The sequence below is a fragment of the Poeciliopsis prolifica genome, unplaced genomic scaffold (genome assembly GCF_027474105.1).
Source record: "Poeciliopsis prolifica strain line A6 unplaced genomic scaffold, Auburn_PproV2 SCAFFOLD018, whole genome shotgun sequence".
Lineage (NCBI taxonomy): Eukaryota > Metazoa > Chordata > Actinopteri > Cyprinodontiformes > Poeciliidae > Poeciliopsis > Poeciliopsis prolifica.
Window position 1 is genome coordinate 8,577,094 of NW_026562393.1, and position 21,310 is coordinate 8,598,403.

Sequence of the window (21,310 nt, forward strand, 5' to 3'; positions counted from 1 at the left end):
TTGTAGCACTCATGTCAAATCTTTCAATCAAACTTTAACAACCAATAATTAATCAAATAAATGTTTTCACAAACAAAAACTGCTCAGTTATTTTGGTTTGACCTGGAATCATAATGTGCCATATTTCATACAATTCAACTCAAATGTGGGGGACCAGAAACACAACCAACCAATAGGGCCTATAATAATGTTTTCACCAAATAATCTCCTATTACATTCAATCATAGTGAATCTGACCAAAACTGTACAAGTACAGAAGGATTAAAGGGTGCAATGACTAGCAACCCAATTCATTTCATTATCATGTTTGCATGGAGTGTTTACAATCTTGCTATTTGGCAACTTTGCAGTTTTGGCCATTTTGGTGTGGGAGGTTTTATTCGAGAATGGATTGTTTTGTTGCTAGCAGGGGGAACATTGAGTTCATTTCTATGATCTACTCCTGGACAACTGTAATGTGGTTATATTACTTGAATTATCCGGAGTGCTGATAATTGTGGCCATAATCTGTGGCCATAATCTGTTAGATTTCTTAAGAATCAGCTGGCCCAAATATTAATTAGTACCACTTAGTTAAATTAGATTTAAATGTTTTTCTGACCACCACGAGAACAGTAGTTGGGAATGAAATGTTTTATTTACAGGTATAAAATGGAAGTTGAATGGGATGAAATTTTATTTCTTAAGAGTGAACTGATCCAGAGCTACTGACATGAGGCTTTCTGGCCACTTACACAACCAACACTGAGAGCTCCAGGCAAGAATAAGCAGAAGAAAGACATGTCTACAAATGGACTGAACACTTTACCACTTAAAGAAGAATTATTCGGCTCTACTGTTGGATAAAAGACTTAACTCAGCTCAGTTACCACCTCAACTAAGTACCAGTTTGTTTGAATGTACACCTCTGTCATTCACCTGGAGGATTAACTTCAGGTATCATATAACAAGAGGAGAAACACACAATCATTTATTCCTTACACTCCAACCCCGCCTCATCTCTCTTACAAAAACAACTCTCTGGATGATGGACACAAAAGGATTACTGTTTCTATTTTCCATGCCACCCCACAGATGGCCCTTCAATGGACATGTCTGTCTCCCTCCTGCAGCCAAAACTGGAGAAAAAAAAATAAAGAAAATCGCCTCAGGTGTTGGGTTTCCAAATGTCAATCTGAACAGATTCAAACTAGTGTTCTGTCATGTTTTTATTGGTTTCCTTGGTGGCAAAGACTTTCTATCCCTCTTTCAGTAAAGAGAAAAGGGACAGCCCTATTTCCTTAGTAGATAGTCCCAGGGGAAATGGCAGAGTCTGAACCGTATTGATATTCTGGTGCTCAGCTGCCGCTGCCTGATGGTCAACCATGGCGAATGGCGGTAAACACATCTGCTGGGACTAGATGGGTGGTTCAGCCGCTTGGCCTCCAGCTTCCAACCCTGTCATAAAGCCCCGGGGAGACATGACAAATGACATCGACTGCATCTCTGACAGTTGTTCAATGCTCTGTCCAATGATAATGTACACCCCGACCCCCCACACACATTACCATTGTCAAGTACTTTGCTTTGGCTTGCCGCATGACTGTCTACATGCATCCAAAGCTTACTCACTTGTGACTGCCCATCAGTGTTTGGAGGACTGGGGCAACCAGAATACTTCTGGATCCAAAACAGAAATCTGGACTATTTATTAGATTTACATTGTCATGGGATTTCTTTGAAGTTAAACCAGTGACTTTATGCTAAAAAGTACTTCCAAAGTACTTGATGAACTTAGTTAAAAATTAATTATTTGAGAAGGACTAAAGGTTTCAGTGTGGTTTCTATTTCAATGCTGCTTGGAATGAAGAGGCCTCTCAATGAGCCATTTATGTGATTAAGATGTATTGAACCAGGAAAATAAAACATGGAGGAAACTCATGGTTTAGGAATAGAGTTACTTGGCATAGACCTAAATTAAAATTTTGATAAGACATGAACATCTTCAGAGAAGTCCTCAATCTAAGGTGAGATTCAAATGAACAACAATGCAAAATAAAAGGTTAGAGTGACTTCTCACTTGATAGTTAATGAAAGTTTAGTTTCCTTGAAATTCCAGAGATAACAGTAGTACAAACAATGAGTCTCTTCACACAGGATCTGCTTCAGACTCTTTGCAGTCTTGAATCTATTTTTTACATGAAAGCTTTAGTATACATTTTTTTAGATTATTAAATTTGCATTGCGCAGATCTTGAATCAAAGTCAACGACAAGGCAACAGTTGCAGTAGGGTTCTTATTTCAGTGATGTTCATCTAAAAAAGAATTACTGGAAACTTTGACCACCTTGCACTTAAAGTAACTCAAAACTGAACTCTTGTGAAGTTTTCTCTCCTGCAACTAAACAGAACACACTCATTTTAAAGTGAGAACCTTTTCACAAGAGTACAATAAACTACAATCAGCGTAACCACAATGAATAAGGAATACAACAGCAAGTTGATGGGAGAGCTCTAAAAACATTGCATGAATGGCTTCCTTTACAAAAGGTCTAACACACACTTGCTGCCTCCTTTAAAAGACTGCTCTTCGCTCCTCTTTGTCCCTTTTCCTTTTCTAACTCCTCTTTTTCTCTCCATTTACTGGCTCTGCACTGCAGGGGAGGCAGCAGGTAAGGCAGATGCCAGAAGCTCTTATGATCCTCATCCAACCCCACCCGCCACCCTCACCCCCCCCTGTTGCTCTGTATCTAATAGACACCTGCTCCTTTGTCAACCCTGGACAATCCACCTGGCATCGTCCCACATGGCAACCTGGCCACCAAACGTCCGCGTTAAAAACACAGTGCACACCCAATCATCACATTATCAGCATTACGTATACACATGTTTCCACCCTAACTCTAATAAAGAAGACCACCATATTTGATGTATGCTCCTCGTCAAAAATCGTGACCCCAAAACAGCTTGTTTGAAGACATCCAGCCAGAAGGGCTGAAAGGAGAACAAAGAGCATGAAAAAACTAACAAGGGCAGCTCTAGTGGGCTGCAGTCTGCAGTTTTTGATGCTGCCTCTATTCACATTCTATTCCTCCTCCTTTCTTCTTCTCTGCCCAAAAAGGGGATGAATGGACGCAAGGCTCTTGCAGGCCAAAGTCAATTAAACTAAGAGTGAGTGTGGGGAGCCCCTAAAATACCTGATAACAGAAACTGTGCAAAACAACCAAGTTTGGTTTTAGTCAAATATATATATATATATTTTTACTTACATCAGTACATGGAGTCCTTAAAGTTTCTTCATAATAAATAAAAAAAAATACTTTAATGATTAGTTGCTACTGCAAATCTAGTCATCACCTACGTGTCCTGGATCATAATAATAAGTGGCTGACATGGATACCACCGGCTAGCTATCAAGCATTTCTTTATAAAGAATTACAGAACTTGTTAAATAATGGTAGAATAATACCAAACCAGCGCCAGGATTTTGAGAGATTTTTCATAACAAATTGCATACTTTTTCTGGTTCAAGTTTGCTGCCATTTTTAAAATACATTTTATACACATAAACCAAATCAATTAAATTTAAATGCAAACTTTTAAGAATGTATTTCAACAGAGATTTGTTTTGATGGATGGACAGATGGATTTTATGGTTGTGAGGTCTCAATACAAAAGCTGCCAAAAAAGCTGCATTGTGGATTGAAATAAACAGTTATAAAACTGTCTGTTTATTGAGACCAGACAACTGCCCCTGTCTGCACCTCATCTATGCTTTGTTGCATTATTTTCTCTGCAGCTCTCTAGGAAGCCACATATTGGAGTCCTGTCAATGAGTGCTTAGGATCGGTTGCCTTGCGGGGAGCCAGACTTGCTGGCTAGGTTTTATGGCCCATTTCAGGGCTGCCCCGACTTAAATACAGCCTCCTGCTGGCCACATGGCCACAATGTCGTGCCATGTCCATCCAAGGAGGAGAAGCTTGTGAGGGGGATTTGCTGGAGGCAAACCAGAAAGGTTTTACTGAAGCCATGAGCATATGGGGCCAAGTGGAGGGAAATAAAGCAGAGGCAAGTAAAGGAAAACACAGATTTGATTTTATTGAAATCCAGTGTTCTTTAACTTCCCACTCATTCAAATGTACTAACATTCAGATTGTAAAAGCAGCACATTCAATCTGCTTGAGATGCAAATAGAGATCTGTGAATGTGAAAAAGCTGAAATCCTGAACAAAAAAATCAATAGAGAGAAGATAAGATGTTTATCTTCAAAGAGAATCTTGGCTCTCTGGGTTCAGATAAGGATTATTACTGTAAGCCTTTAAAGAAATCTATTTAGTACTAAATGAATGCCAGTTGGAGGATTTTGTGACGCATTTGACAAAATTATGCAGATCTCATTGCTGCAACTGTCATGTCTTAGTTATGGTTAAACACAAGCCAACACTCGCCTAAGAAAACCCAGGTTCCTAACATATTCTCTCCTAATGTATGCAACAATTATGTTTGTTTAAAAAGAGCCCATATTGTTCAGACTCTTGAAATGTGTTTGCATCCTTTTGAGAATTTATTGGATGTACGTATCCAGACCGACTTTCAAATATGTCTTTACTCGTTAAGATGACTGGATACAAACTGATATCTTTACCTCTCAGTACAAGAGCACAAATGTGGCAGATAAGCATTGTTATAAATCACTGATTCTAAAACTTTCATTACACATCCCTCCTAAGAAAATACTCTCAAACAGTACCTTTTTGTAAAAGAAGGGAAAGAAATACAATCCTCATCTTTTTTTTTTGTTTGAAAGATGATGCTCATTTACTTTAGTTACACCATGCATCTGTTTCTACCACAATTTTTTCATTTACATCAACTTTCCATTAATGCATTTGCAAACAATAACCCTGCAAGCAATCAGCTACTTTGGCACTGCCTTTTTGTGACTTGTCCTCCTTGTTGAGGTGATAAATAACTGTCAGGTATTCTTCACAGTAACACAATCATTTCAAAACATTGCTGTATGAGAAATTATTTAGTAGTTTATCACATTAATAAGCATTCTCCGCACTGGTTTTCCAAATTGAAACTTTAACATGGTTAAGATGGATTTTGTCATAAAAAATCAAACAAGATCACGTCAATTATGAACCGTGTGACGGATGAATCTTTCACCTTCCCAAATAGCCACCTATGCTGACGCAGAGTGTTTTTAACCACGCACGTCTCTGACCAGATTATCAAACCAGCAAAGACGCAGCTGACAAGAGCCAGATTGTTTCCCAAAGCAACAGGCTGCCATTAACAAAGCCCCAGTCTTAAGCCCCTGTCCACCATGATTCTAATTAGGCAGAGAGCAGATGTGCCCGGAGTAGTGCCCACCTAGGGGTGCTGGACAGGGCCTGTAGTGTCACGGCTGCATACGCTGGTGGCTGATTCACCTGTGACCTTTACACAGCACGCTTCAGGTCAGAGCCTGTTTGGAAACGGGGAGAAAAAAAGAAAGACACTTGGGGAAGCGGGTCCAGTCCTGGCACCCCTCTAGGCTCATTAGAGACGTCCATATGTGCAGCAGCTCAGGATCTGAATAAAAAAGCTCCCTCAAGATAAACACTAGCGCCAAGTGGAACATTCAAACTTGATCCAGGATAAGATTATTGGAATACTAAATGTTTCAAATCTTATCAGGAGGAATGGGCCAGAATTCCAGCAAAGTATTGTCAGAAGCTTCTGGATGGAAATGCAAAACATTGGAGCATCAAGTTATATAGTTCAAAAACAGTGTCAAATTAGCCAAATACTAAGGAAATATGAGCAAACTTCTGCTTTTGAAGTCACTGAAAATTAAACTGACATATTCTTGCACTCATTATTGTAGAAATAATTGTGGTAATTCTAATTAGCCTAAAAGAACAGAAATTTGGTCAGATTTGATTTGTATGTATAAATAAATAAATATTTAAAAAGAACATTTCAGGAAACAAGTAACTTGAGACAATTAAGCAAATACAAGATCACCCATAGATTTTATCTTAAAATAATATAATAAATCTTGTCTAGTGATAATAGAAAAAAAATAATTTCTCAACTGAGAGGTGGGAGTGAAAGGTTTGTGTTGCCATGTAAAATAAAATCAACAAAGTGTTTTCATCACATCAAGTAAATCAAGGTTTTGATGTTTTGGATGCTTTTACATATCTGGCTCTCCTAGCCATTACTTTCTCCCTTTACTGTATAATCATTTGTTGAAGTTTTAAAGCTTTATTTCTGCTTTTTTAAATTTATTTTTATTGCTGCCCCAGTGTGGTGCTAAAAACATCTCGCTTTTTGTGTGACCATTAAATCCTGCCCCTGAATATAGAGTGAGTTTTGTTAAAATGGGGAATATGCTTCCCTCTAATTTATTGACGGCTTCACTTCAAAACACGTCATGTAGTAAACAACACTGTTGAAACAACCTGCTTAAATTAAAAAAATATGACACATCTTGTTTGTTCACAGGTTAATACATTTCTTTTTGCCTTTATTTTGGATACTTCTGTTATTAAGTCATCATATTCAGTCAAAGTTTAATACTTGATCTGTGAGCAACATAAGTGGATTCAAAATCTCTCCCATGTTTTATTTCACTGAATTATCACATAAAAGCTGTAAGCAAGTCACAGGCCGTGGCTGTTTGTGGCTTATGTTCTTTAATATCAGTAGCATGAAGGTTTCTTGGACAAATGTACATATCACAACAGCAATCAGTGTATTTCTGCATACTGCTATTTTCCTGCTGAGAAAATGAAAATAAAAAGGTCAAAGCTATTTGACCTTTGGAAGAAAACTAAATGTCCAAGGCAGAGCAGAAGAGGTGAAGCTGACAGAGCAACAATGGCCAACAAGTTGGACAAATCTTCTCCAAAAGTTCTTATTACAGACTTTTGTTTCCCAGACAGATTCAACAAATGATCAATGATTGTCCACCAGAGTTAATTCATTTTCAAAACACGACTAATACTCACCAGGGGTAACATAGGGCTGGTGACTCCACTACCTTATAAAGATATGGATGACCCTTGAACCTTTGCACATTATTACTTTAGATTCAAAAACACAATTGGTTTAGGATTTTATTTAAAGGCTCAACAAGATGGCTTAATAGTGAAGTGGAAGGATAGATGATTTTCTCATGAAATGAAAACCTAAAAAGGGTTGTGTGCAGTTTAATTGAAATCCCTTTGTTCTAAAATTTCATAATAAGATCCAGCGCAAAAAGATGGCTTCATAAGACACCAATACAAATGTTACTGCGAATCTAGCTGTTCTATGAAAGCCTCAGAGGTTTGTTAGAGAACGTCAGGAATAAAAACAGCCTCACAAAGGCCAAGAAGTATGGCAGACGGGGTAAAGTTGCAGAGATGTTTGAAGCAGAGTTTGGTTATAAAACAAAACTTTGAACATTTCAGAGAGCTTTGTTCCAATTAATTGGAAAGAGTATGGCACAACTTCAGACCTAGAAGTTATGGCCACCCACCTAGACTGAAAGGCCGGGCAAGGACTGCATTAATCAGAGCAGAAGCCAAGAGACCCATGGTAACTCTAGAAGCTCATGGATAATTTGATGACAGGCATGTACTCCCCATATCTAGTCATTATGGAAGAGTGGTTGAAAGCATTAAGAAGACCTGTTTACAAACTGGAGCTCTGTCTGCTTCACAGAGCTCTGGGTAGATGAGACAAAAAATTTACATTTTTGGCCTACAATCAAATTAGTACATGTGTAAGAAACCTGTGGAAAGCTGTCGTGATTGTATTACACTGTAGGAATGCTTTTCTTGTGGATACACTGCAGTTCTAGAAGAAAACCCGCTGGAGGCTGCAGAAGACGTGGGAACAGCTTTTGCAAGGCACTGTATCCTTTCATGCGTCCCGCGATTTTCTGCTCGATTCAATTTAATTGTTGACTAATTTAATGAATTATTGAGTTATGATTTTCTGTCACTAGTGACCTATTTTGATTGCTTGATGGGAAGAAAGGCAGAAGGAGGAGAGGACATGCATTAAATGACTTGCGGTTGGGAATTCGCAAGTCATTTGCTATGGGATCATAGCCTCTGTAAATCGTGTGCCTTTTCTACAAACTTGTTTTATATAAATTAATTTGTATGGATAAGAAAACTGGACACATTAAAAATCTAAATCTGCAATTCAGTCTGCGAAAAAAAACTGGAAATTGTTCCTGGCAGGTAAATGGTGATTTGGTGTGTCTCTGTCTATTAGTTTTCCATTTTAAAAAGCTGCATTATATCTGGAACAAACTTCCAGAACACTGCAAAACAGCTGAGACGCTGAGTTCATTTAAACCAAGGCCAGAGTTGCCTTCGATTACAAGCAAATGGAACAACGCAGATCGTGCGTAAAACTGCTGCTGAACCATTGGATTCCTTCACAAGGAGAAACGTGTGTGTGCTTGGCTCCTGTCACTGCATGACAAAACTGCCGAGAGGCTCATGGAAAACGCCGTCTCAAGTAGGTCAGAGCAACCCTCAGAGATAATCAAGGCCATTTTGACCCCTTCTGTGTCAGCTGTAAGTGGGTCAAATGCAGCAGTCAGCTGTTGCGCCTCCGTCATGCGGGGCGCTGCAAGCCACTCGTCATGCTGTCAACCCCCATTTGCCCGCCTGCGCCCAACAACGCAGAAATCAACCCTCCCTCTGAACCTCCAGGGGTGGTGCAAAGTGAAGCACTCCTCTGCTGCAGAAACACATCCACCTTCCCTCATGTCAATGATCGTCCTGTACGCCCCCCGCCCCTCCACCCTCGTTATCTGTTGTCTCCTCCTTTTGACAGCTCACTGCTTTGCAGCCTCGTCTCACTCAGTCTGTGGCAGTCAATCCTCCTCGGCACTCCTTCCACGTTTCAAAAAAAAAAAAAAAAAAAAAAAGCCAGCCGACTCCAGCGACGTCTCATCACTAATACAGAGCAAAGGGAGCTCCATGTGCCTGGAAAACACTTCTGAGCGCAGATCTGCAACAGCAGAACAAAAGCGATGCGGGGCAGCCTTAATCTCTGCACTACTGAAACCAGCAGCTATTTCAAAGCTCTCTTTCAGTGTCTTTTTCTTTTCATCCCTCCCACCTTTTCTCTCTTCCATTAAAACATTCCTACTCCCCCCGACCCCCTTCCACCACCCACCCCTCTCAGTGTCTCAGGGCAGCGGCTTCCACCGCGTGTCCAGTGGCTGACTGCACAATACGCATCAATTATTCATGGCCGCGCGCTCTCCGTTTTGCAGGCAAAAACCAATCACAGATGGAGTCACCGCTAATGGGGTTCCTGCTTCACTTGCCACCGGCTTTTTTTTTCTTCTTCTTCCTGCACTCGAGCAACAAATACCCCCAGAGACAACAAGGAGGAAAATTAAAAAAAAAAATGGATAAGCTGCTGAAAGAGAAGGAAACTTCGTAGAGCAAAGGAGGAGAGAAGGTTTGTGTTGAGAGAAGAAAGCAGGCGGCACTGCAAATCCTTCACCAAATAAATCAAGGAGCCGGCAGCAGGAAAGGGGTTAAAGACACAGAGATATATGGGGGAGAGGGACAGAATGGGGGGGAGGACAGGCAGAGAGAGGGGAGAGAACCAAATGCTTATCTCCTCACCTCGGATGTATGCAGCTGTTATTGATGTATCTTCTTTTTCTGTCTAGTGATCCATTGCTTGCTCTCCCAATACACACATCACACAGAGGCAGCCACAGCCACTTCGCCAGAAGGGAGAGAGCGTGAGGGGAGGGAGGAGAGGAGAGTGGAGGGAAAGAAAAAAAAAAAATGCAGCCAGCTCACATTTCAAACTTGCAAAAGGGGTGTGTGTGTGTGGGGGGGGGGGTGGTGCCTAATGTGCTAGACAGCCTGTGTCCTGGCCCAGGTCCAGAGCGACGAGTAAAAGAAGCCTCAATCAGTCGGCTTAGAGCTGCAGGGAGATGCAGAAAAGCGCCACCGGAGTCGGTTCAGGTGAAACTGCGATTCCGACCCGCCAGCCTTGGCTTTGAATGCGTTCACTTGACTCAAAAAATAGTCATTGTAATTTAGGGACATAGAGGAAGAGGAGGAGGAGGAGGCTTCTCAATGCACTGAGGGTCGGTATCAGAGAAGGAGGGGCCAATTAGACCACATTTGTCTCTCAGCAAACACCAGACCCACTAAGCCTTTGGTTAAATAATTACACAGCTATAAAACATGTAAATTGCAGGTAGGCATGCCACCTGAGGCATATCATTGTGTGCAAATAAAACAACTTGCACACGACTTGTTTGTTGTTCAGATATATCGCTGCATCTCAGTAAGTCAGAGAAATCACCAAAATATTCATCCCCCCCAGTATTTCAGTTCAAAGCCTAGAACATGCTTTGCATAAATTTATGACGCAAACAAGCGTTGATTTGTTTTCACTATTGCAGAATATAAAAATAATAAATAGCACATATGAGACCAATAATGAAGTGCATAAAGTACAGAATGTTATAAACAATTGAGGAAAGAAATGGCCAAATTCACAGCTGTTCAGAAGACTGTTATTGATACCCTCCTTGAAGAGGGTAAGTCACAAAAGGTCATCGCTGAAGCAGCTGGCTCTTGGAGGATGGCTGTATCCAAGCAAACTCTTGGAAACCTGAGTAGAAAGTGTGTTAGTTAAAAAATAAATCACATCTCAAGTAAGAATAGATGTGTACTGCGCTCAATATGTACACAACAAAACTTTGAACCACCGAATGACAGTTCACGTCTTTTTTATTCGGGATTGGTTCAGTTGCACCTCATGTCTGTGTGTAGTTGCACATAAAGCTCTGATTGCAGCACAGGTGCAGGTCTTGAGAACCTACACCAAAAACATCATCGCAAGCATCAACTTCTCATCAGTAACTGTGGTGCAGTTTTTCTTCCACTTAACTTTCCATTAATATATTTGGATACAGCATCCTGTGACCTTTGTTAGCTTACACAGTGAGTATCTCCTGTCTTTTCAATAATCTTGTAGACCAAAAAATAAAATTTCTGCATCATTTTTTTATATATAGATCTTATTTGTTAAAAATTGCTCAGAATCTGAATTTTGGCTTAACATAGGTTTTAAGACATTATGGTCAAGATTTACAGAAATAAAAATGCTAAATAATGCAAAATAATATTCTGTGTGTGCAATAAATCTGTACAAATTTATTTATTTTTGGTAGAATTACTGAAATTAAAAATTTTTAATGATACTGATTGATATGCACCTGTAAAAATATGTATCCTACTGCTGCCCAGGATGTAAAAAGCACTTTAAGAGAAGAAGATCAGAGGAACCCCAAGGCTCGTATCTTTCTGCTCTGCATTTACTCTCCTGGTATTTACTATCGGCTAAGTGTGCGGCGGGTGACTTACAGCCCTGCAGACCTTCTGAAAGTTAGCCCATCAATCATGGTTGGCTGGGAGTCCTCAGTGATCATAAAGTGCTCCAGAGAATTAGGTGCACATACTTCCAAGTACGAGGAACTTTAACCTCATAAACTCCGGTAAGCAAAGGGGGAAAAAAATAAAATAAAATCACACCACCTCGACAAGCTACTGCTGCTTTACCAAATCCATTATAACATATTACAAAGTCTTTTGGAGATTTATTTAAAAGATAACAAAGGGGTAAACATCCATATTGGACCTTTTTGATTCCAATACAGGGCTTCCTATATTGTCTGGAAATACATTTTCAGAGCCCAGATAAGTACAAAAAACAAGACATTGTGGAATGAAAGTAACAAAATGTCTTTAAAAGCCTTTAACATTTTAACATTTTCTCACCTTGCAATAAAACATTTCTTGCATTTTCTTGGAATTTTACATGACAGACAATGCAATTGCAAAGCAGAATTAAATCATCCATTGTCTATTCTCCCTTGACTGTTCAACTAAACTTACACATTGTGAGAGCGTCACTCAGAGAAACAGCAAAGACACCTATGTTGCTCTCCAGCTCTGGAGGAGCTGGAGAGCAACATAGCTCAGGTAGGAGAATCTGGCAACAGCACAATGAGTCATACACTCCACAAAACTGGTTTACATTGAAGAGTCGCAGAAGGAAGAAGCTGTGAGGATACAAGAAACATGATGAAGATAGAAAAAGCTTAATCCAGAGACATTACAAGACACTGAATCTAACTGCATGCAGTAATAAACAGGTGGCCACACTGCATTGCCTTTATCAAGCAAGCAAACACAACACCCACACTGTCTCTGGTTCCTGTTTGCTAATGCCTTTACAGGATAGAAAACACCCCTTGATGATCCGCTTTGTTTTGTTCACAGCAACATGAAACAAAACAATACGAACACTTAGTTTTTTTTTTTTCTTTTTTAAAATCAGACTGACACTGTTAACTACAACCCGCAGTGTTTAAAGATCGAATGTCATGAATGTGTAAAAATGAGTGTAGCACCAACTGAGCCTGACCAGCGCAAGAACTAATTATCTCCTGAATGGCTGCTTTGCCAGGCGTTTGTTACATGGAGGGAATGAATGGCCTGAGGAGCTGAGAAACTCCAGCCTTCTTATAAGTCGGCGCCTCTTTTCACTCTTTTGAGTCGAGGAATTCCAACAACCCAGTCAGGCGCAAATGATTCGGAATGCGCTGCTCGGAAGAAAATTGCAATTACAACCCCCAAAACCCCCCAAAACTCTTGAATGCCATCAGGTGGTTTGGAGTGACGCTCATGGAATAGATCTAACAGGGCTTGTATTGATGGAGAGACAACAGAGAGGAGGGACTGATGAGTTTATCCACGCCGGGGCGAGCTGAGTGATCTCGCTGCTTTCAGGTCGCCGTAGCCTCACGTGCACAGCTTCGCCTCGGCGGTCAGACAGTCTCAGTAATCACAGATTAATAGAGCAGGCTGATCCCATTCACAAGGAGGTCACTATGAGCAGACAAGCACCCTTCCCCCAACTCTGCAAAAAAAAAAAAAAAAAAGCGGCAAACCTCCCTACACCCACCCTTTTAATGTATCCATTAAACAGATCAGCTGTTCAATTCACTGAATCATACATTGTTGAGCTTTTCAATTCCTCTCAGATCAGAAGGGATTAGATTTGCAGCCAGCATTATCTTAACTTCTACAATCCCTTTAAATATGCCAGCTGATACCATCAATTGGTGGAGATAATAAGGCTTTAATGAAGTTTTGCCCTCTTGCAATAAAAGAAAGCAAAAGCCAATTCAGTAAATTATTGGAGGCATTTCATGATGAATCAATTTGTCAAAGCTACAAGCCGTTTTAGCTTTGAGCTGACTGCGCACATTGATTTCCACCTAACCCCTGCCTCCCTCAGCACAATTTTGCAGCATGTTTCAGGAGACGCGTTTAGAGGGTATCAACGGAAATGTAGCAGCCAGAGACCACAGCGTGTCAGAGCTGAGGCGAGTTGGAGCTGCTGGGCGAGTTGGAGCTGCTGGGCCCAATCTGATTAACTTATGAGCTCCATCCACTGACCGAATGTCTTTGGAACATAGAGACTGACCATTTTTCTCACCCTGTTGTAAATAAAATGTGAGCAGAAAGCAGTCCTGGGGCAGAAACCCCTCCAGAAAGGTTTACACAAGATGTCCACATTGGGGCCAAACTCAACAGTTAGCATTAAGACATTATTTCAAGAGCTTGATTTGGAAAACTTTAAAACTTAAAAATGGATTTCAGAGGGACACAAATTTTTCCCTTTAATTACTTCAATTTGAATCATTTTGAAATTTAGTTACAAATTTAGTTTGTTGGTTTGGATTTAACACATTTGTAAACTCAGCAAATTTTTTTCAAACTGTTGAAATTTTATTTCACAAATTAACTGACTGGAAGTCTAAAACAGTACGACTTTCCTAATTTTCGAATCCACGTGTGTGATATTCACATTCTTTCAATTCAAAGTCGAATTTGAGCATTTCACAACCACCAGTACTTTCAAATTTTTGTTAATATATAGTTTTTACTTATAGGACCAGAAATGAAGCGAATGACAAACATAAAAGTGGCATTAATGGCAAGAAAAGTAAGAGACTGTAAAAGCACATTTATGAATTAAATAAGTGAATATTGCATTTCTTCAAAGCTTGTTTATTTCTCTTAAATTTACATTTACAAAAAAAGCTGATTTATAAAGATAGCTATTGCTGCATCAAGGCATGCCCCTGAAGGGCATACCTTGATGCCCTTTAGGTTGCGCCATAGTGAAGAGATTAGCATCTGCTATTAAAGTCTTTTTATTAGAAAAAGAAAATGGGGTTTCTTAGAAGTCTCCCTCTCCACAAACACTGACTTATCCGACTCCCACCGTACTAATAATACATTTGTATTTGTACAGCGTTTTCTATGTACTCAAAGACGCCTACGAGTCCCATCATGGGATTCTCTCCCTTCCTCTGTCGCGCAGCAACAACCCCCGCCGGACATGAGGCGAGCAGGTCCTGGCCCCTGGGATCTCTGTGGGAGTGTCCTTTTAGAGTCATCTCCTCCAGCTTCTACAGGCTGTTTTTCATGGAACTTCAAAAAAAAAAAAACAACCCCAACAACAACATGCAATGCCGGAAACACATCCCTGTTGTTCTTTCCTCTGAATCCGCCTCCATTCCAAAAATATTCATGCTTACTGGTACATAATTGCCCATGAAATGCACTTTGGGATACCACCCAAAAGAGGCCAAGCTCAGCTTTCCAAATGATTACTGTAGCAGGAAATTATTCAGACTGCGGATCAATTGGCAATCTTATCTAAGCTCATAAAATAGGCCCTGAGATTTGATTAAGCATTAGGCAGAATTAGAACATTTGGCTGTCTTAGTTATTTGCAGACAGACTGATTCCTAACTCTTAGCTGAAATAACAGCAGCATGACCTGCGCATAAAGCAGAGAAAAGAAAATCAAACACATACAAAATTAAACCAATATGTGACTGTCACTCTCTTAAATCAGCATAGTCAAGCGCAGGTTTTCCCATGATTCATGAAAGGTGGAAACCACAAATCGTCACCTGCAAAAGATCACAAAATATTTCTTATCTTTTCCGCTACTGACAACCTAGAAATATTTATTCCCACCACGCTTCAGCTCGCCATTCTGCCAGCTTGTAAACACCTAAGATATCTGAATTTTCACCAGTAATTCATCAATGTCTGTAAACTCTACAAACACAAAATGCCATCAGCAGTGATAATCTGTGATCACCCACAGATTATTACTCTTCATCTGAAACCATAAATTAAGTTTCTTTGTTTCTTTTGTGAGATTATATGAAAGCTATGTTCATGTGAGCTGCTCCTAAACACGGTTGTATGTATTTTTTATTATTATTATTTTTTTAAAGATCTGCGCTCTCAGCAGTAATTATGCATAAAAGTACCAGGGTTGCAGATAAAACTCTGGTCTTACCTGCCGATTTTGGAGTGAACTTGTCCCTGTTGGCAGCGCAGACGGCCAGGAGCCGATAGCCCAGGTCCAAGTCGAAGCCTTGCTGCGCTGCTACGCGGCTGACCACCTGGACACAGTGAGAGGAGGCAAAACAGTTTTTAAAAGAATCATAGAAAAATATGATTATAACCATTTTTCAGTGACGTGATTTACAGTACAAGAGTTTTAATCGTTCTTAAACCTTTTTAGCTTTAAGAGGGTTGCTGTAGAATTTAGTCACACTACAGGAAAAAAAAATCTAATTTAAGATTAGAGTAGCTCTGAACAGCAAATCCTGCAACATATTCTAAATTGGATTCAAGACTTTGACAGAACCATTGTAGCACATAAATATGCTTTGATCTAAATACTTAAATTGTAGCACTGGCTGTATGTTTAGGGTTATTGGCCTGTTGGCCTTATTTATTCTTCCTCCACATGCAGTGAGGAGATTCATAAATGAAATATCTACAAAACTCACTGTTAAGAGGATTGTATAGAATTTTCATTCAGAAATTCAGCCATTGCAAGAAAAAGGAAATCTTTATCAATAAAAACAAGCTGAAAAGCTTGAAAAGTGATAAGTTAGAAATCCTGAATAGTTATTTATTATATAAATACCCAAAAATGCTGAAACATTTATACATTTGTATTTATTTCATATAAATGGTTGGGAAATGTTGTCAACAAATTTTAAATAAATGTTTTAAGTTATTCCACAGGGCCGTTTCCATCAAATTCTACAAATATTATATGCTTTTCAAACCTGAAATTCTGTAAACAGTCAAACCTTCCAACTTTATTTGATGATAGTAAAAAGTAATGAATAGACATGACAAATTTAACTCTTCTTGAGGATGCTGCATTTTACTTGATCTAGTGACCTTTTGGCAGCATCAAAGATCCAATTCAGCTTAAATGATGGCCATACTAAGAGTTTATAGCTTCCATATGAGTCGGTTGACAGCAGGATGAGAAGCAAATGTGGCCTCCAGCGCAGAGATGACCCAATGAGAGGAAACATTAGGAGACACATCAACATGCCATCGGAGACGATGTAAATCACCATAATGTCCTGCAACAATCCTTTAATTTACCCTTACCATTATCAGCTCAAACAGAGCTCCTCAAAGCACGATGACCCGTCAAGACATACAGGGTTCTGTTTGGACCCTCTTCGAGATCTTTCATTCCTTTCAACGTCCCGCCTTCACACTTCGAGAAGTTCTGAGGTTGTAGAGCTGAACTCTGCCGCATGTACTGTGTCATTATCTCCAGTAAATATAGTCCTGACGTGACACCAGCTCAGGATACGTACATCTGGGCTTTATTTAGAGGAGTGTCCAATTAAGCAGAAAAAAATTTGAGCGGAGACAGCCGAAATACAATCTGAGCTCCTGAGGGATGTTTTCCTGAATGGTAATTTCAAATGTAAAAAGCGGTTCTAATTCCAGGTCTTTAACTGCACACAGTTGGTGGAGTTTAGGTGGGTTTGTCCTAAATAGGGCCAACATGTGTGTTATATCTTTTACATTACACCAGCTATATGACTGTGACACAAGCTGCTTTACTATTATAGTAAATTGTGACGGAACATTTGTGTCATCCTCAGATGATGATATTTGACTAAACAGTTCTCTGAAAGAGTTTGAAAGCTTGGGATATTGTTTTATATCCCAACCCCTGATCTGTTGGCTGAGGTCCTTGGTCTCCATGATGCCGTTTGTTCAGTAATGTTCTCTAACAAACCTTCACAGAACACATGTATTTATACTGAGATTGAATTACACATATGGGAAGTCTGTTTATAAATTAGGTGCAACATATATTTTTTAAGGGGCTTAGAGTTAAGTGGGATGAATACAAATGCATGCCCCATTTTTCCATTTTTATTTGGTTAAAAATCTTTGAAAAACATGTTTTTTGCCTTTCTGCTTCAAAACTATGCACCACTTTTTTTTTTTTTTTTTGGTCTGTCATATAAAGTTCCAATAAAATAAATGGAAGTTTGTGGACGTAATGTGAAAAATCGCTTTGTACTTTTACAAGACACTGCAGGTGAAAACATGAACTCCACAGGATGGAGTGCTGTGTAATTTTGCAATTACATTAGATTAACTCGGGTCTACAGAGCTCATAAACTAAAAGGAAGAAGCCGCGACATTTTCACGGCAGGACACAAATTGAATTGGCAGAATGGAGGAGAAGTCACCTGCTGGTGCACATTAAAGCAGCGACAGAAGCAGTCGCTCGATGTGTCACAGTGGCTTCACTGACTTTCGTGCACTGCTGTAGGGGATACAGGCTGCACTTAAAGGTGCAGCGTATTTTTTCTTTCATCTGTTGCTAGAAGCAGCGCGTTAAAGCAAAGGTGACAGGTGAGTGAAACTCTCTGCAGTCCACGCTAGTGTTCTTTTTGAAGGTCTTTTCTGTATCCATGGCAAAAAAGGGTTATTTACAAGACAAAAATATATTTTCTTGCAACGAACCATTGCTTTAACACTCGATTTGATTAGTTGTTTTATTTTTCGTTAAATTCACCAGCCTCCGCACAAGCTGTTAATGAGGTCACTGAAAGGAGAATAAATCTGAGTGCTCCCTCTTGAACAAAGTGCTTTTTTTTTACCCAGTGACCTTATTGAAGATCAGGCAAGAAAACATTAGCTGTCTTATGTCCCTGAGAGAGTTACGCAAAAAGCCGACACAGCAGTTGTTTTTAGCAGCTCTTTTCGTCGCCCTTGAAACAACGAGGCTGCAGGGTGGAGCTGGGGACTCACCGTTAGGCATCCCATCAGGCTTTGCTCGAAGGGGCGCTGGAAGGCTCGGGGGTCTCCGCACCAGTCCAGCAGCTCGGTCGCCGCTGTTTGGAAATTTGCTGGATTTTGTAGGTGCTGTGGGGAAACAAAGAGGACAATAAAATTGAATTATGGTTTTGCTTGTGATCCCATCTTTATAGCAACAATGCTGATCACGATTTTGTTTTACTTTAAATCTAAAAAAGAAAGCACCCAGGAGTAATCTGGAGCTTTTACAGAGATCACGCACAAAAACCTTTACAGTGCACTTGCTCCAATCAGGAACTCCAACTCCACTGCATCAAAGGTGAATAGAGTGGGTTGTCATCTTAAAGCAAACTGCTGTCTTCTTAATGTGTGTGTGTGCTTTGATTTCGCTGTTGGAGAACTGCTTTTTCCTGCTTGCTCTTTAGGGGGCAGCAGAGGTCAGGTTTTGATAAGGCAGCTTTCATATCAGTTTGTGAAGCTGGCATTTGATGGGAGTTGGGGGGATGGATGAAATCAGGGTAGTTTATTTTCTGTTTTTGTCTGTGACTGTGATACACTAAGGGAACTCATGTTGAAGTGAGACTTCCAGTGCATGTAAGTTTCTGAAGTGAAACACATACAGATGCTAAATTTAGGAGAGTCTCTGGAAGCTGGACAACACGAGCAATCAGCGCACCTTGGATGGAGCGGGAGAGAGGAGAATGAAAACACACCGCCACTTGGGCTTGAAGTGATTACTGTTCTTTGCACTCAGAACAATTGGTCCCACCAGTGTGGCTGTCACAGAGAGTGCTTGGCACTGCCATGCCACAGATGTTCCCCTCTCCACGGCCAAAAAACCACCAATCAAACCCAAACCAGTGGCCAAGAAACACCCTCCACCCACTCCGCTACTCTATTGCTCTCTCTGACTCAACATTTACACACCAGTCAAAGCTCGGCTCAGTTCGAGGGTGGGAGACAAAGATGGACACGACGTGCGGCGTCCTGAGACTCACACACAGCCCTCCTCTATAGTCACGTCTGGAAAACATCAAGCGTATCTGCAGCCTAACTGGAAGTGACAGAGCGTGCGATCTGGCAAACACGCTCTTTCCATTCAACAAAAATAAATAAATAAATGCTGCTGCTGTTCTACATTCATCGGTGCAACAGAGAAACATATTAATGGAGACAATTAACCCAGGAAAGGGAGCTCAGCAGCAGCTAGACAAAAACAGCTGTGCGGTCTAAGCAGCAGCAGCGGCTCCACTTTATCTTGAAATATTGGTGCTAAGGAGTTGGAGGAAGTGCTCCTGCAGGGAGAGGACAGTTTGCAGGGTTCTGCAGAGCTTCCACCACATAAATGCATCACCAGAGACTAGAGTTTGACAGCAAGCCGGCTTCCCCACTGTTAGAGGAAAATAGTATCTCCGAAATAGATACCAGCAGTATCAGACAACCCATCTCTCTCCCAAACTATTCACAACGGTGGAATTCAGAGATGCAAGAGAAAAACAAACTGTCAGGTAAAATATGTGCCAGGGTAAAATCAGATTGCTGTTTTTAGCATCTGTTTGGAGGTTAACCCGAGCAAATGCAGTAGGTCTCCTTTGTGTGAGCTCTTAAAGATGTGTTCTTGTGAGGTTGCTGCTTCACAAACACTAAAACAACATGCAACGGCTTGCGAAAGCATTCAAAAACTTGAACCTTTCACATTTTATGTTACAACTACAAATGTTTTATCTGCTACACCAAAATCGTGCATAATTGTCAAGTGAAAGGAAAATGGCACATGTTTCTCAAACTATTTTTACAAATAAAAATGTAACAATTGTAGCATATTCTCTATGCTATGCAAAGTTTCATTTGCCAGAGCTATTCCTTAAATAAAAACAGGCTAAATCAGATTCAATGGAGGGTGACACTAAAAATCAGTTTTCTTGTTTTGTCACTAATTCTCATTGGGATTTAGATATAGACTTTGACTGGGCCAGATCAGTACAGTTTTCCTGTTGGCAGGTTATCTGTGTCCTTCAAGAGGGAACACTAGAGATTAAATGTATGTGTAGCTGACTCGGACTCAGGATGACATACTTGAGATCTGACTTGAACTTTAACCCTAAAGACTTAAAAACTTTCTTGGACTTTGAGTGAAGGACAATACATAACTTGGGGTGAAGGCAAGACTTAATTTGATTTGGGACTAAATGAAATCAAAATCAAAATCAAAAAAATGTTGAAGACTTAACTTGGACTTAGGAGGAAATAATTGAGGTCTGACTTGGATTTCTCCCCTGTAGAAATAAATTTTACTTGTACTTGGGGAAAAGATTTGAGATGTGACTTAGACTTTATGTAATAATTGTGGTATATTGAACCTTAATGACACAGTTTAGGTGCCTTCTTGAAGAATTAGATTTACTGAATTTTATTTAAGGGTATTAGATTATAGAGGGATGAAAATGCCGCTCAACTCAAATTTGTCTTTGTGTTGCTTTCCTTCAATTTTACAATTCTTATTATGCACTAATAAGTGTTGTTCTTTCTGATAAAATCACAATGTTGACAAAAAGTTGTAGGGGTATGCATACTTTTGTGAGGTAATGTCTACACCTCTCAAAGCTAATAGCATCGTGTTTCTTTGTCTTACCGGAGAAAAACGGCACAGAGAAGCTAATATTCTGCTCCAGGTTCTTAAGTAAAAGATCCATTCATTCATCAGATAGTATTTGGCTGAGTTATTGTTTAAATATTCCATTATTGCAGTTTTACAACAGAACAGTAATTTGAGAATTACCACAGCAATGATTTTCTGATCTGACTTTCAACCCTCTGATTCAATCACGTTGACAGATTCCAATTTCCTCCACTTTATCATCGCGCTCAGCAGCAATTCATCATTTGAGCAACAAAATCAATTTGTTACCCTGTCCGCCGCTCTGGCTGGGAGCAGTCACACGGACGTGTCGCATCTTCCAGGAAACAACACTTAACAAAAGACCGGGCTTCATTTGTATTCCCGGGCCTTTCTTTGAGATGCCAAAAAATTTTCAGCGTGCGCTACAGTTTCAATTAAAGCAAACAGCTGGATTGGTTTACAATATTTCCTTAATTATTTTA

At 40.0% G+C, this 21,310-nt stretch overlaps 1 protein-coding gene across 4 annotated transcripts in view; it reads right to left on the reverse strand.

Annotated features, from left to right (window-relative positions):
- Positions 1–21,310, reverse strand: part of LOC129367939 (zinc finger MIZ domain-containing protein 1-like) — a 113,430-nt gene that overhangs the window by 11,968 nt on the left and 80,152 nt on the right. The window contains exons 4-5 of one of the 4 annotated variants that reach the window (XM_055042645.1): positions 18,203–18,316; positions 15,408–15,513 (exon numbers count right to left, since the gene is read on the reverse strand). In XM_055042645.1, the coding sequence (XP_054898620.1) occupies positions 15,408–15,513; positions 18,203–18,316 (220 nt within the window). Of the gene's footprint in view, positions 1–1,046; positions 1,305–5,357; positions 5,381–9,616; positions 10,244–15,407; positions 15,514–18,202; positions 18,317–21,310 lie in introns of those variants that run through there. The other 3 variants (XM_055042647.1, XM_055042648.1, XM_055042646.1) reach the window with 3 other exon arrangements.